We start from the raw sequence: 17,698 nt of genomic DNA, 5'->3' as shown, positions 1-17,698 counted from the left end.
GTAGTGATGCGCGAATCATGAACGAATCGTTCAATACTCGAGAATCACTTTACTGACTCATGAATCATGATTCACAAGCCCAACTGACTCACTGACTCATCCCTGTTGCTGTTAGCAGCAATGTATCTAGCTTATAATTAAAATTGTGGAGAAAAACACAACATCCAGTATCGTAACAAAAAAATTTCCGCTCTGAACTGGAAGAAAAAACCCTGAGTAGAAGCTCACATCAAGAAAATAGCTCCTCGGTTCACAGTAGCATCGCTCTGCTAACATGCTAACAGCACATTTGAGCTACTCACCCCCTCCCTCCTGTGCTGAATCATAGAGCGAACGAATCACTCACTCACTCACTCACTAACCCCCTCCTTCCTGTGCTGAATCGTAAGCCTAAGCGAATCACTCAGGACTCACTAACCCCCTACCTCCTGTGCTGAATCATAGAGCGAACGAATCACTCAGGACTCACTAACCCCCTCCCTCCTGTGCTGAATCGTAAGCATAAGCAAATCACTCAGGACTCGCTCACTCCCTCCCTCCTGTGCTGAATCATAGAGCGAACGAATCACTCACTCACTAACCCCCTCCCTCCTGTGCTGAATCGTAAGCGAATCACTCAGGACTCGCTCACCCCCTCCCTCCTGTGCTGAATCATAGAGCAAACGAATCACTCACTCACCCCCTCCCTCCTGGCTCACAGCTTCTTTCTCTTCTTGGTTGGCAACCAATGTTAAGGCGCATTACCGCCCCCTGGCTCACAGCTCAGTGGACATTTAGATGAGAAAATATATATTTAACACATTTAAGGAAAATACTAATAAAATAAAAAATAAAAATATATTAAAATAAAATAAAAATAAATAAATGTTTATTAAGCAATTTTGATAGGAAATTGCTTAATTTTAGAAATGTTTTTGCTCTTTTTTGCCCTATAAAATAGTTTTTTTCTTTTAGAATCATTCATCTTAGCAGTAGGATTTTCATGAAAAGAGAAACAAATTAAGTTTGAGTGAAAATGTACATTTTTTGCACTCTCTGGTCGACTGACTCAGTGAATCAAATGACTCAAAAAAACCCGATTCACTTTGGTGAGTGACTCATTAAAACTCGATTCAGTAAAAAGAATCAAATTTACCATCACTACTCCTGAGGGTCTCGCTGTATGCTGCTCACATTTCTGGGAAGCGGGCTGGGTCTTGTGTTTGAGTGCCTCTGCATAATTGGAAGGTGTTCTTATGTGTGTCTGCATTGATTAGAGTGGAGAGCAGGGCAGCCGAACGAGCGCTGTGTAAATCGGCACGCACCTAGATGCGTGTGTGTGTGTGCGCGCGCGCGAGGCCCACCGGGTGAAACACTGCCTGCGTTCTTGTTGTGGCTGCGGTTGTTTTATGCTGTTCTAATGGTTTGCTTGAGACTAGTAGCGGGTGTTTTCTCATCATGACAATTATTGGCTTTGTGGGGATTCTGGCTTCCAGTTATGGATAATTAACTTGTCTTATTTTTGTTATTGTTTGGTTAAGACTCACAAAATAATTGCTGCAAATGTGACGGGGCAAGGCACAAGCAGTTGTCTTGTCAGGTGATATGACCAAATTACAATAAAACAGCATTTTTTGCCAGATTATGTAATTCCCCCAGTTTGGTAATAATCCCCCCTCAATCCACTGTGAGGCATGTGGACTAGGTGATAGTTGTGTTCCTTCCTCTGGCACCTTCTACGTGCCTGCATTTACAATACAGTGTTATTATTAACTTAAATATAACACAGAAATGTCTATTTGGTTTATTTTAATACGGTCAGTGATTTATTAGGGATTATTAAGGAATTATTACATCCCGTTTGAATCCACTAATGCCCGGTTATACAAGTAGGGCATCATGTGTTTGTTTAGCTAGTTATGACGCTATACTGCATATCTGATCTGTTGTAGCCTGATCTAATCTGATCAGGCTACAACATAATCTGACATAATTCATTCTTATGTTTATCATTTTGAATCTGATTTGTCGGTGTGTGACGCTGGTAACAACTGTGCATTTAAATGCTGCTGGTGTAAAAACACATTTTAGTGGGTGATGATGTGGTGATGGCTTATTTTATTATGGATTAGCAGGAAAAACCCACAATAACTTAGACGTCAACAACAAGAGACAACACAGTCCTGAATTTAGAGGCTTTTATTAAATTAAATTGGTTGAACCAATCAATCGTAAAGATACCCCCTAAGGATACTCCTCACAAAACTTGGAATTATTCATAAATTCAGAGTCATTAAATACATTGCCACTTATCCTTACTTGGTCCTCAGTGGTGCAGTCATCAGATTACACATAAAAATGACATTTTCATAAATTAAAGCCGGTGTAGGCCACATGATTGTTTGATGTCACTGTACAAAAAAACAGAAAAAGACTTCCTGCACACCAGCTGTAAGCGCTGACATACTTTAGCACGTTTAAAGCAAAGACAAACACGCCCATATGTGTTGGGGCTTAGAACAAACACGTTAGAGGGGGCAGCTGCAGAAGTAGGGCTATCCATTTTCAATTTTCTTTTTGGTGTTTTGCTTCCCTTCCTTAAATTTCTATCAACTGCAACTTTAAATAGATTAAAAAAACATTGCCCAGTGTGTCCCACATAATACATCTTCAGATCTGTTAAATTTGAATCAAATTGGAAATGTGGATTCTTGATTCAGATTCAACACACGAGCACACTGTAGTTTGCAAGAACCCTATCGCACATAATTTAACCTGCATGGGAGGTGCGCCAGAAGAAAGCTAAACAAAATGTTTGCCAGTGAACATTAAAGGAAAGACCAGGCCTTTTGGTATAAAGCACTCTGGACAGCCACATTCAAAATTGAGCTGTTTGGCCACAGTAACAGAAGACATGTCTGGCACAGATCAAAGACAGCTTTTCAGGAGAAGCGGCTCGTGCCAACTGTGAAGCATGATGGTGGAAATGGGATGGTTTTGGGGGTTGCTTTGCTGCCTCCGGGACTGGGCAGCTTGCAGTCATTGATTCTACTATGAATTCTCCATCATATGATTGAGCGCCTGAAGATTATGTGAGGCCATCTGTCTGAAAGTTGAAGCCGAACAAGAAGTGGAACCTTTCAATGGGATAATGATCCAAAATGCACAAGTAACTGCACCAAGACAAGGCTCAAAAAGAAAAAAATGTGTTATGGGCTGGCCCGGTCAATACTTTACAGATTTAAATACCAAATGTCCTGCAGCTCAAGGTGTTGTCAAAAATAGTTCTGCACACCGATGCTGCAGACTAGTGGGCAATTACGCAATACAGAAGCATTCATATTAAAGAGAGCTTTTAAAGAATAATATTACCTATATAAATAACTCAAAGGCTAATTTTTATTTTTCTGTGTATCACAGAGGATTGAATAGGACAGACCAGGCCAGGTGTTCACATGCAGTTTGTGCTCTGAATGTATTTTATTGTTTTGGTTTACTTAGGCTTTGCTCTCACAAGCAGAGATGGAGTTGCATTCCTCTCCTCTTGGGACTGACAGCTAAGACACCTGATGATGGCAGAGCCATCAACGCTTACTGATTTTAGTTATTAGTGCTTTGCAGATGCTGGCCTTAGCCCTGCGCTGTGCTTTAGTAACCTTCCCACACTTCCTGGCCTTCCCTCAATGGTTTCTTCTCTCTCCAGGTCAGTCACCACAGGCTCTCATTGGCACACAAACACAGACTCAGACACACACACACACACACACACACATTTTCTCAGTCAAGCCTTGGCTTGCTGTCCACTCTGCGCTAGAACTGTGCCAAGTGGAGGTTCAGCCAGGGCACAAGGAGACTCGCAGTCATTACACCTCTTTCTTTAAAGTTACTGGGGCCGGCACACTCACATACTCACCTGGAAGGCCTGTTGTTAAAACGGTCACGTATAGTAAGACACACATGCACAGTTGCGTGCACACATAAATGCTTACACATACCCTCAAGCAAAACTAATGATATTGCGGTGGTAGGTAAGCTGGCCACAAGGCATAGTTTCATTTCAAACGGGCTCTCTGAACTCATGTGGGCTCTGTCCCAAATTAATTTTCCTGACGTTTTCCCTGATCGGCCCGTTTCTTTAGACATCTCTCCGAATCGGTGGGCCTGCTCCAAATCGATTGGCTGACCCTCTACCCTCTGCCCTGCTTGACACTCCCCGGCTGATATGACGGAGCTGGCTCAGTCTCAGCTGCCCCCCTCCCCACTCACCCACCAACGGTCACCCCTCCCTTTTTACCCTCACCCAGCCTTGCTGCAGAATTTGACTGCTGGAGCTGGTGGTGGTCCCATAGACCTCTGGCTCTCTTGAAGTCACCATACACAAGATGAATAGCTTCCCCTCTTACAGCTTCAACAGGAGACGGGTAGGTATTCTCACACCTGCCTGCGTGACCTTGCAGACGTTTCCCGATGTGTTTGGGAATTGAACCCCACTGCCAATCACAGGGCTCGGTGGTGTACGCCTATCGGCATTTCACGTGAGCCGCCACCTGATTTACCGCACTTTATCATTTTTTTACTATTACTGTAACCTAACCACCATCTTAGCCTCAAAGCACACAAGCACAGCAGACGCACACACACACACACACACACACTGAAGTTGTAGGGAATAACATCCACATTCATTAGGCTAATGCACAGCTGTGGAAAAAACACATTTTCCTGGTGTTTTTATGATTTATTGTGCAGCAGAAATGTGAAATTGTGTATACGGGATATTAGTTATTTAAGTGATTTAGAGGTTGGCAGAGAGTACTTTTCCTCCTCGCTTCATGATTTATGGTTATTGCAAAAATGTGAAATTGAGTATATGAGTATAAGCATATTACCTTATGATAATATAAGTAATTGAAGAGATTTAGGAGTCCGGGGAGGCTGGGTGTTGCATACACAAGAGGCGGTGAAGAAAATGGGAATGGCAGCTTATCAGGCTGAAATCATTCTGCAAGCAGAGGTGACACAACAGTAAATTTGGCTTTTGTGGCCAGTGGCTTCATATTGTTTGGCTCTTGATATATTTGATGGTATATCAGAGGGATATGAAATGTACAAGTTATGAGATGTCATATCATTCTGATGTGAAATATGGTGATAGCCAGTTGTGTTATATATAAAATTGTTTGGTTATTTTCACACGTTTCTGTAGCCATAAATTACCCATAGCCATTATGTGGTTAAATGCATTCCCTTATTATACTTTCCTATTAATCTTGGAAGAACAGATAAGGGTGAGAGGTCAGCCTTAAATGGATTTGGTTTCCTTAGGCTGGTCTCTCCTGCTTCAGAATGACTCTGAGCAGTGCTTTCAATCAGTGCTGCCACCACTCACTGTGGTAATGATGGCTGGGGCTTCATTAAGAAGCTCGTTAAGTCCCCTCGTTAAGCTGCAGGGCCGTTAAGACTTTGATTGTTAATGGCTCTTCGTTAAGGGGAGTGAGGAACCGGGCTCCCGTGGTGGTCCCGACCAGCCGGGTGTTTTGGCCAATTGGCCCCAGTTGGCCTCCTTAGAAGATGAGAGGAAACCTAAATACTGTGTAGGTCATAATTTAAATACTTTTTAATGAACTTTTGAGACCCTGACTGCAAAAATACTTAATTTGTTCAAATATTAAAACCTTTTGAACCTGCAAATTTGCACTGGTGATGGACTAAAACAAATAATTAGATCTGGAAAAGAAGTGAAGAGAAAATTAGTTTGCATATAAACCAGTGCCACAACAATGTCTTGGCCCATTGTCAGCTGTGTGGATGCAGATTTTTTTAAAAGACAGTGATTAGTAAAGTGTCTTTATAATAAATTTTTTGCCTCATTGGTGCTTTGCACAATTTCCGCGTGTCATTTTGAAATACACTGAAAGTGAGGTGTGCACCAGTTTGCCTGAATGTTTACAACACTGCCTCTAATAGGGTTGCTATATTGTACCGAGGGTATGAGGTACATGGAGAGACCATTTATCTGCTTTATTACTATAGGTGGTGCAATAACATATATTTGAGTTGGGAAATCTGATCTCAAGTGGTGGCTGGAAGTTCATCCATATGGATGCCATGTATGGAGTGTGTTCGACAGAAATGAGACATGCCATAATTGAATTTGCACGGTCAGGTCCTAATTGGGTTGTAAATAATGTGCCTTGTCAGAGTTTATGTAGGTGTTTTGTGAGCTCAAAAGCAGACAGGCCGTGAGGAACCAGGTTCTAAAGCAAAGGTAAAATCAGGCGGTAGCCCAGGGACAAGCATTGTAGTGAAAGACTGGCAAAGAGCTTGTGCTTATGGGCAGGTAGAGATAAGGAGTGGCTGAACTGATTAAGGGGAGTGACAGGCTAGTCATATAACTTGGGAACAGCTTTCTTCACAATAGTATAGGTGTAGTAAAAGGTGTAAAAAAATAAAATATAAAAAAAGCATTAATTATGGCCCGATTCATTTTAACACCTTTTTTTCAGAGTCGTGAGACTGTGGCTTCTTTCATACTGTAACTCATTGAGATACTTGAGTGAAACTGAGGCATCTTTAATGTCATTAGCAGCTCTTGAGCTTTTCATGCTGTGACTACTCAGAGTCTGCTGTGAAAGAGGCCCATTCAATGAAGGTTAGTGGTGGGAAGTGAAAGTGGGTAAAAGAGAAAATAATTAATAAAAGTAACATGATGATTCATTATTGAGATGTTAAGAATATTAAACACTCACTAAATTTTTGCAGTAGAAAATGTCAGCAGCGAGTTGCATCATAATCAACTTGCCTCCTAAATGTCTCTGTTCTGGGACTCTACTCATCCATGTGCACAGACAGAAAGCCAAAAGTAGGGAGGCGTCGGTAAGAGGCCATGACGAATGGAAGCAGGGATCCTTGACAACAGATATGGCAGTAATATGACCAAATCAAATCATACACAACATGGAACTGAAATGTAGAGGTGGGTTGCAAAGCAGCTTGCAGATGTTCATCACCTTTAGACAGGTTAAAGCAGTTTAAATAAAGCCTGCCAACTGAATGGTATCAGTTGGTATCAGATCATGTAGTCTAGCACTGAGGTCAGCTGATGTTTCTTCATAGTGTGCTTCAGCTAATGCTATGTTCAGTTTTTTTTTTTTGTTTCTTTTCTCAGCCTGAGCAGCTGCCACTCCTTACACTTGGTCTCTTGGAAAATTGTATCAAAATTACTCAGATTACTTGCCAAGGTGGTCCTGGCTACAGGGGCTACATGTTATTTGTAATGTAAATTCTAAACCCCAACAAGGACATATGAGAGAAATATGTCGGAAGTGATCCTTTTCCATCATGTCCTGTCACAAATGACTGGTCATCCAATTTCAAAGAGTTGCAAGAACCCATACATATACATGTTTCCAGTCAACCAGGCATTTGACTGGAGGTAGAAGGAGAAAATGTGCTGGGCCCCCAGAGACAATGAAGACAATTATAAACTCTGAACATAAATAGTCAGCTGGACATGCAAATGTGACGGACGTGAATGTTGATCTGTCTTGTCTGTCAATCCGTTTGCCCAAGGCAATCAACGTGCAGAGAGGGTCCGCGTCATACATAAAGGAGCACGTCTCCTATGTGATAACTAAAGTAGCTTAGAGGAACTAAGCTAACATGAAGATTTTTAAGCTAGTTATTGAAGGCCTTGCATTTTCATTTATAGGTCCATGAAAAGAAAAACATTCAGGAGAGCAGTGCATCTATGTCTAGCTTGTGCATTCTGCTCACGCAACGCTCTCTCATGTTGGTGGGTGTGCCTTTAGATTTTCCAATTTACGTTGTCATTAAAATACACAGATCTTCTGAAGGTGAAGTGCTGTTTAACTTTGTGCCATGCTGTTTAATTAGCTTTAACTTTTAACTGACAGTCTAGACTTATGACTGCCATCTTATTTATGAATAAACCTTGTCACGTGCTTATCGTTTACCCCCCATGAAGCTGGCACATCCACGCCATTTCCCCCCCACTTGAAAAATAGCAATCCTTAAAGTAGATGAACATTTCGATTCGCAGTATCCATTCTCATTTCATTTAGCAAATGTGCTTAGCTGTTGCCACGCAACAATGCTTTCCTGAGCTAAACCCACCCATCCCCTCCCCAGTCGCCTCTCTGCTCTCTCCTTTCCATCTAAAGTCACAATGTCACACTTTCTTGCGAGCGGGGCCTAATTTAGCGCTCCTTTTTTTGGTCACAGTTTCTATTCGATCCACGTAGGTGTGGGGGTAATGAGATTGAATCTTGATGTGCTCACCACATCCCGCTGGCTTGTCTCTCGTCGGGCGCGGAGGACAGTGTGGAGCCTTCCCTGATATTACCTCTCCCTGCATGAGAGGACGCCGGTCGCTCTGCTGCTCTGCCATCCCGCTAGGCGCTGATCCAATAAACCTCAAAACAGGGCTGCGATCGATACTGCGTGTCCCATTGCCACACAAACTCCACCCTCACTTATACACACCTATTAGTTACAGAATAATTGATAGGCCTACTGTTTATTATTCCTTTGATTTGGTGCTTTCATTAAATAGCCAAAGCGTTGCATGTGCACAGACTAGTAAACTCTCCTCTTCCACAGCTGCTGGGAACTGAATGGGGGCTTTAAGCGTGAGTACTTGAGCATGTGTTCTGGATAGCTTTAAGATTAAGGAGATCCAGGTTCATAACTGCTCATACAGCAGGAATAGAAAGATGAGACACAGCACAATGGCAGGAAAGTGTGTCTGTGTGAGAGAGGGAGGTATTGTGCCTATTTCTTTTGTCTGCTTCTTTTCAAATTCATTATATCCTAGAGGCATGCAGAAGATAATCTGCTTGTTTTTTGTCTTCACTGACTGGCTCAAAAAAACAAACTTAATTTTTAACTGGTGTTTACTCTTGTCTTTCTTCCCCACTGTTTCCTTACCATTTCCACCCGTTTCCTTCCTCTTTGCTTCCATTTTTCCCTGTCTTTCTTTTTCCCCATTTCTGTCCGTCCTCACTCAGCTCCACACTGACATGGACAGGAATGATGGACGCACAAAGTATGTCCTGCGAGGCGAAGGGGCAGGCTCGGTCTTCGTGATAGACGAGAAAACGGGTAACATCCATGTCACCAAGCCGCTGGACCGTGAGGAGAAGGACGAGTATCGTCTCATCGCCACGGCCACCGACAGGCAGACCGACCGTGCTCTGGAGCCCTCGTCACAGTTCATAATTCGGGTGCAGGACATCAACGACAACCCGCCTGTCTTTGATGAAGGCCCCTACAGCGCCACCGTACCTGAGATGGCAAATATAGGTACTGGGCGGGTGGAGGGTTAGTTTAGAATTAGTTTGGGGGTAAGGATTAAACAGTGTGCTGTGCTTCACAGTGAATGATATGAGATGAGAACAGGTGCCTTTGACCAAACAGTTTTAGTGACTCATTGAGGGTAACTACCCAAGGGGGTTACTTACCTTTAATGGCTTTTTTTCTATTTCACAAAGCCAATAGGAACAGTGAGATGATGCCAGTTGGCAGTCAGTTCGAAACACCTTAATCAAAGCAGTGTGTGTCATATTGTGCGAAGTGGGTTTTGCGATAATAATGCAGTTATAAGGGAGATGTGTAGTTGAGAAAACCCATTTTGTGGTCTTTTAAGTTATAAAATGTAACATTACCAGATATTATTGTTTTTATATTAAGTATGCAAGGAGACACAAAGCATCCAGAGAGGCTTTCTCTGGCAGACTACAGCTCCTGGTGGTGGTAATGATAGCTAAAAGTCAGACTAACTAATCCTTTGTGCCCTCATTAGCAGCAAATGCTGTTCTGTGACCAAGGATAGCTTCCAATAAACCACACCAATTCAGACCCAATATGTGGTACTTTAATGTTAATGCAATCCTGTTTTGGCTTTTTTATATTATCTTTCATTTATGGTGTCCGTATGACCAGGTAGCAAGTTTAGGGGAAAAGCTAGCAGCTAGCTTTAACAAATTAGAATTGCGTTGCAGATCTGCCATTGAGTAAAAAACCTATAATAGACAACTATAGAGACAACTGTGTAACAAGCAAACAAAATAATATTTTTAGGTCGTCTCAAGTAACGGTGTGCTACTGCTGACATGGCCCATAAAATAGAGTTGGTAGGGTAGGCTGCCACAGCTTCTGTGTAGCTGCTAGTAGACTTTTATCAAGATAATGCTTTTAAGACACAAATAGTTGTGTTATCCTGATGAATTAACGCTGTCTGTTAATGTTACACACAGTAGCAATGATAACAACATTAACATCACCATCTTATTATTAGCTATAGCACCTCAAAGATAACAACAGACATTTAATGTGGCTATCAGATAACTGCTAAAAGTACTGTAGCAAATGAGTACATAATCTTTAATATTTTTTTTTTGCTATACATTTTTTTGACAACTCTGCTGTCGGCTCATTTACCACTGTTTTGTTTCATTTTTGAAGCAGTCTATAATTTATGCCACTAACGTCTTTCTATAGTTCCTCTGCTATTGTTTACACAGACTTTTTAAAGTCACAATACTGTCACTCAAGCTAAAAATTACCCCAGAAAGCACGTTCTATTAACTTTGATCTTTCAACAAGGATCCTGTAGTAAAGACACGGTGTATCTGATATCCCGTGTCTGTCTTGTTCCTGCAGTATCATAATAGTGTTGGTCCATTGCAACTGACCAATCATATTGTCGCATTGTCATAGCTTTGCAGTGTGGGGGAAATAAATCCCTTTATGCAAACTCTTCTGGAACAAACTGTAAGCATTTCAAGCGTTTTTCTTTCAATTATTAATTTATACAATATAATAACTATTTTTATCAAGCTAAAGGTCTGCTGTTACAGTAGCCAAATTTAGTTAACTCATGTTTGTTTGCTAGTGATCCTTTTTAAAAGCATTAGCTAACTTCTTGGGTAATGCTAGGTGAATGTTCAGACAACTTCATTATTAAAAACACTAACACGGGGATATCAGATCGGGCGTGCCGGCGCACAAACAAGGAGGAGAATCTTGAACTATGGAAAAGTTGCTCTGGTCCAAAAGCATGTAACAAAATATATGAACCAATTAACATTAATTAACTAATAAAACTAATACAAAACTTTGTAATTCACAATACTTTTCATGATAATGTTGTTGTCACCAGCTGTGCTCGGTCTAAAAGTACTGTTGCCACATGTAGCTACTTGTTGTTGCTCTTATTCACCAGCTCCTCATAGTTTTTGTGTTCACAGACAAGGAAAGCTGCTCAAAACTGCCCTCTAATTTCATTACCTCAACTCTCTGATGTCTTTGGTTTGCTCAGTAGCCGCCTGCAATCCGCTGACTGTCTACAAGACAGCACGGACCCTATGCAGTTGTTAGTTTAACAGGCGAACCTCGTTGCAAAGCTCAACATGAGGTAACATATATTGATTTGCACAGGTTTAAATTGTATCTGGAAACTTCATCGCGTCACACATATTCCTTTTTCTCATCTTTCATGTCCTTTCTCCAGACTGATGGAGTAATAATAGCAAATATGAAATCATAAATAATATCAAGAGCAGGAATAAGATAAAACTTGATAGATCGGGCTATTGAACTTACATTCTGTATACAAACAGAGGCTGAAGCATTTTATTGGTTTACTGTTTAATCAGAATATTGTAGCAGCCAGTGACTGCTGTCAGGCTCTTAAATGATGGATGTCCCACTTGACCAAAGCTAGACAGTATGTTTTATTAGTTGTATCTCCCGGGGCTGAATCGTCGGAAGGCATTTTAGTCAACAGCCTTGAATTTGTGGTGTGTATGGCCCTGCAAAGATATGCCAATTATGCAATGAAAAAGAGAGATTTTATCAGTTATTGTCTTTAAATTGAACACTAAAGACAGAAATTTAAAACCTCTGTTAGATCCAATGTATTATAAACACCAATTATGAAAATCACTTCCTTGTGAGCATGAGCTAATATTTGAAATATAATAAGCATATTAATGTAGCCAGAGGAGTGTTTTTGAGGATTTTGACAGCTGCAGCCATACAGTCTTTATACAGTTCAGCAGCCACAACATTAGTGCCTGCAGGGATGCTGTTCACTTTGAATCACCGTTTTGTGCACAGACCTTTTAGCCTTCATCACGATGAAGTCTCAAATGGGTATTGTTTGTGAGAAAACCTGCTGTGGTTAAATGCACACGTTCAGTGTGTGGGCTCAGGATTTATTTACAACTGAAGACAGTCTGAATCCTGCATTTAATGCCTTTACATTAAATGCAGCTTAGTAAAGCTTCTAAAAAGAATCTGGAAAGCTGTTGTTTTTTTAATATGCACTGCATATCACCTGACTGTGTCCACAAGAAGAAAGCAGCAATCTGCATGCTGATGTCACTGGTCCACATTTGCATAATGTTTTATCAGAGTGTGTTTTTTTGTCTCTCGCAAAATGGACCCGCTCTTCTTGCCAGCCCACAATTATTGGACTACTTCTTAATAAATGTGCATAAAAACATTTATTTCCGTGATCAGATTCAAATTCAAAACAGAAAAGGTCCTTAAAAATGCACTCAAGTCACAGAGTCCCACACGATGAGATTTCTGCCAAACCTGTTTCACGTTGGGGGGATTTTTGATCACGAGCACTGAACATTTATGGCGTCTTTGGGTGCTGCCGGTTAATTCTGCTTGAACCAGATTTGAATCAAAAGCCCAAATAATATATAACTACACTGAGCATAGAGAGATATTGAAGCTATGTTTGCGAATGCACCAGTGCTGCATAAATAGATACATTAACACTCATGTCAAGTGCTAGAAATTACATTTCATGTGCTGGGTTTCAAGGTAAATTATCACAGTCGTAAAGATTGCTAAGAATAAAGCACCAAGCACATTTTCATTAAGAGCACCCCGGCTTGTCTTCAAGGTTAAGTTATGCACAGGGTGAAGTTTCTTCTGTGAAATTAAAGGGACACACATTCAGGCTGGTTTGCATACAGTAAAATTCAGAGAGACTGCCCTTTCCCAAAGAAGCGACCCCATTAGTTGTTTGTGCAAGCTCTTGTAATGACCTACCCTTGTATTTTAAAGTTAAGCAACTTCTAGAAGTTGTTTGGATAAGTGCACATCAAATCTGTCCTGGTGTCATCACCTCTAGATTTAGGGGAACTCTGGACACTGGTACCATCATGAAAGTCAAACTATGGTGGGTTTATTTCTAACCCTAACCAATAAATTTTCACGGTTAACTCAAACCAAGTAGTGTTTGTGCCTAAAATCAGCAACACATAGATATCACCAGAAATATGAAGAGATATTGAGATATCCAATTCTGTGCCGATCAAATTAGCCTACAAGACAGCCATGCACAGAAATCTAAACAGGCTGCATTTTGATGCAGATGACAGCCACTGTGACTGGTTATTGATTTGCACATTGCCTTTCTGAAACAAAAAGTGTTAAGTTGTCATTGTATCCAACTATCCATCTCCCATTTCCCCATTTTCATAGCTGTGCTAAGCCACGTATAGACAGCCGATTCCAACAGCTTCTCTCCTTTTTTTGGATTGCAGTAATTTCAGTAAAAGTAGCTGTTGTTCAATATTAGCTCCAGCTCCAACACGACTCACTTTCAGTCACAATTTGTTGAAAGAAATCAAAGCGATTCAACACTGCGGCGCAGACGTCTTACTGCCAGCATTTTGGAGGGAGGGGCAATTGCAGAGTAAAGAAAGTTAGACAAATCGGAATTGGCGACTGAAAATAATAATCAACAACAGACCAAGCTGCGCATCTCAAGGCAAAGTGAAAGTCATCAGAAAACAAGTCCAGTCTTGTAGTCAAAGCTTGGGTCCTGCATCATCTTTAAAAGTCAGAGGACTGGAGGTTTGGTATGAAGGTTTGAATAGTCAGATGATTTAAATATTAGTCCTGACAGTTTCTTTTTGTGCACTCGAACTGATATTCTATTCAGAACTGGCAGCGAATTAAGCCTCAAGCAAATGACAAATTATCACACTTAAAAGACTGAAAAATAATTAAGTAAAAACAACCTGTTCTGTTTCTAATGAATGTTCAACTCAGTGATGCATATGACATGTTAATGGGGTGTCTATCATTGCGTTATACCTCTTCAAAGTCAAAAAGCACTGTTAAAACAACAGCACAAACATATACTCGTGTTATAAATCTGCTCTCCTGATTGACCGCTGGGAGGAGAATAGTCTCTGTGCTGTTCCAGCAGAGCTTTGTGTTCATGTAGCCGGATACAAGGATCCGGGGACTCACTGGTGCCCTTCTCAGATTCTAACACCTAGATCTAGTTTCTCGAGGGCCAGGCGATGAAGGGCGTTTGTCCTGCTAAAATCCCATTAAAGCATATAGGACATATAGGCTTTACCTTTCTTTAACAGAGTTTTCAATAATGCATGACGTGGAACTAGAATATATAAAACACGAAGTCGTGGTTTTAAAGTACTCGATTTGATTTTTGTGAAACTTGTCTGTTAAGTGCTCACGTTCGCTCCCAGTTTTTTCTATCAGGAGTGAACAGGTCAACTGATGCTGTTCAATTTTATTACTCTTTTTGGCATGAAATTGCATCTCTGTTTCTGCCTGCTCACACCAGACAGAGAACATTTCATGGCTGCAGCCAGTAGATATGCACACACACACACACACACGCACACACACACAGAGTCACACAAACCTCTTCAAAATCTAAAAAGTCAGATGCAAATACGAACTCATTTTAAATGGGAAGCATGCAGAATCTGTAATAAGTTAGATTAATAGCTGATTTTTAATGACACTGTCACCAGAGCTGCTTGCAGGATGTATGAGGCCTTTCCCTTTTGTTGATTAAATACCTGTGGCCATCACACAGCGGCAGGACTGAGACACTACATAAGTTTCGTCTTTGCTGATTTAAAAGATGTGCAGCATATAATTATGCAAAGGTCAAACCGTGTGGGCTATTAGAAAGATCATACAGCTGTTATTATTATTATGGGGAGCTCCCAGCTTATGCAATCATGTAAATGACTTAAACAGACTTGTTTTTGTTTTAGCATATGCAGCTGGGTCTTGATTGTGTGCATATAAATGTGGACCAAATATGCCGTATGTAACTGAATACAGAGCATTTAAGCGCTCGAGCAAATGTACAAATAGAAACACATTTTAGGGAACAACATTAAAAAAAGGAGGGATAATCTGCCTATTAGGGAGGCCGTCTATTCATACTCGAGTCGCGTATTCTGCGCTGCTGCTTAGGGACTCAGTTTTCTAGCAGCCTGAACTTTCCTCTCAGCTCATTTGGAAACTGACATCCACTTTAAAACGGGATGATGAGCTGATGTGACTGTCCATAACTGAAACCATGTCTCGACTCCAACTGTGAATAATCTATTCCGCCTCTTAATTATGTATGCATACTGCTCCAGCCTCTTTCCCCACACTGCACTATGAATCGAAATGGCAAGAATTACTTGGTCACACCCACCCGGGTTCGTACCCTGTGATTGCACTCGCACGAGGTTTTTGGGAAAATTGAGCCCCAGTTCGTGAAGCAAAGTGTTGTGAAATGCTTCTGCTGTGGCATAAAGGATGGATGGATTTCTCCCAAAAATGAATACATGCAGCCATTCGTGGAAAGGCAATAAAAAGTAGGTTTCCGGGGCAAACACCTTTAAATCCATTAGAAATCAATCGCGAATACCTCGGCCGGTGGGGACCAGCTGCGCAATCTAAAAGCACAATTTTAAAATTCCTGTTTTTGTTTTTTTTTCATCCATGTGAGGGACACTGTTTATCTCAGGAAAAAAACAGCACACTTCATCTGAATTCATGAGGATAGAGAGGAGTTTCTTTTTAAAGCCCCGAAACCGACATTTAAATGAAACTGGAAATCCAGAAAATGAAAATACGTTCTAACCTGATCTGCCTCATTCCAAAAAATTATTTCATTTTCACTTGAAACATGGTGATAGAGTCCATGTCACAGCCACGGTGACCCGATAACATTTCTGTGACCGCCGAAAAAGATGTAAGGTGATTGGGATGCGTGGAATAGGAATGAAATATGAGGAGAGGGCAGAGATTAGGAGGGGCGGTCGGGGATTTTTGCGCTCATATTGCAGTGAGATCTCAGAGTGACAATAAGTGTCTAAGATTGTAATTCAAAGCATGACTGCAGAGGGCTTGTAGGAAATAGTTTGTATGTACAAAAAGTACTCTAATCTCCATTTAAACTCTGCTCAGACCCTTGAAAATGAATTCTACTTTAAGAGGCACTCTTCCCTCTTAAAGTGAGCAGAATTGCTTTCAGGAAAACTTTAGAATTTGCCAGAAAAGTGGGTATTATTTGAAATAATTCACCCCTAAACTGGTTTGTTTAGAAAAGTTCTGCAAATTTGGCCTGATGTCCTCACCATCTGCCTCTTAGAGGGTTTTCCAAAACATCAAGGTCCCTCTTGCGCTGAATTGTTTAATTCAGATTAGAATAATGACCCCGCCAGCATCCTGCCGGGGCAAAGCCCAGGGATGTGGGGATGAGGCAGACGAGGACTATTTAGTAATCCTATCAGCCACCTTATGAGCGTCTGCTCTCCACAGCAGCTCCGCACAGCAGCTCCGTCTTCAGATTGAGTTGTTCAGTCAATCACAGATTCAATATTTACTTGACGATTCAATATTTACCGAGGCGCTTTGCAGCACGCGTGACTGAGGAATGCAGCGGCGAGGATCCTATCAAACACTCGTTACATCACGCATTTAAGGGTGAGGTTGGGAGGGAGGAGGAGAGGATGGAGGATGTCTCATCTATTGCAACGAGACGCTGATGCAAGGTGTGCTGGAACCGAGCCTGATCCGCTGCTCGAAACGTGTTCCCGTTTTGTGTCGGATTCGCTCGACTGGTTACACACATCTTGTCAGATGTGTATCAGCATTGCAAGAGAATGACTCACATTTAAAGTTTAACCTTCAGTATAAATATTTTAAAAAACAATATTCTTAGACATATATAGCTGGGGGAATGAGTCTTGTTCCTGTTGCCCCAGAGGACAGATGTCTTACACTACTGTAGGTCTGCTCCTTTTAGCTGGATGCACAGCACTGTGAATATTGGATTCTTGTGGAGTGTGGCTATATACATGGAGCACGGTTGGAAGGGTGCATGCCAATAGCTTCGCCTCCGCCTAGCACTTGTTGCATCAACCTCAGAACTATACTGTTTGATCCCTGAGTTTGATTAGTTTTTTGTAATTTTACTGCTGTCAAAAGAAACATTTTGGTCTACTTAGCTCCTTATGTGCTTCTGCATTTATCTGCAATATCTGTATGAAAAAAGAAAGCCAAAAACATAAAGACATTCAGACGCAGATGCTTTGTAGTCTGGGAGCGAAGCTGCAATAGTAGAGTGCTTTGAACTGAAACATAAAGTGCACATAGCGCTGTAATAATTTACGTTCAAGCTCGCAGGAAGATGGGAGAAGTGGAGAGAGAAATCAAAACTGAGAATGGATTAAATGAATGGCCAAAAATCTGAAAACATGGGTCGAGAAAAATATTCCTCTCCTGTTCTGCTCTTTTACTGTGTCTCAGTCCCTCAAATAAAATACACACACTACAGGCTTTTTACTAAAACTAAAAGCAGATGTAGGTAAACAATAGATTTGTATATATATTTACCATGTAGTTG

General features: G+C 41.2%; 1 protein-coding gene across 2 annotated transcripts in view; it reads left to right on the top strand.

Annotated features, from left to right (window-relative positions):
* cdh24b (cadherin 24, type 2b) overlaps positions 1–17,698 on the top strand; it is a 162,907-nt gene that overhangs the window by 67,636 nt on the left and 77,573 nt on the right. For both annotated transcript variants that reach the window (XM_084912913.1, XM_084912914.1), the window contains exon 3: positions 9,009–9,303. In XM_084912913.1, the coding sequence (XP_084769039.1) occupies positions 9,009–9,303 (295 nt within the window). The remainder of the gene's footprint in view (positions 1–9,008; positions 9,304–17,698) is intronic.

Source organism: Perissodus microlepis, chromosome 18 (assembly GCF_051167445.1).
Source record: "Perissodus microlepis isolate ML-2025 ecotype Zambia chromosome 18, ASM5116744v1, whole genome shotgun sequence".
NCBI classification, from domain to species: domain Eukaryota; kingdom Metazoa; phylum Chordata; class Actinopteri; order Cichliformes; family Cichlidae; genus Perissodus; species Perissodus microlepis.
The sequence above is the reverse complement of the archived record's forward strand: the minus strand, read 5'-3'. Positions and strand labels throughout refer to the sequence as shown.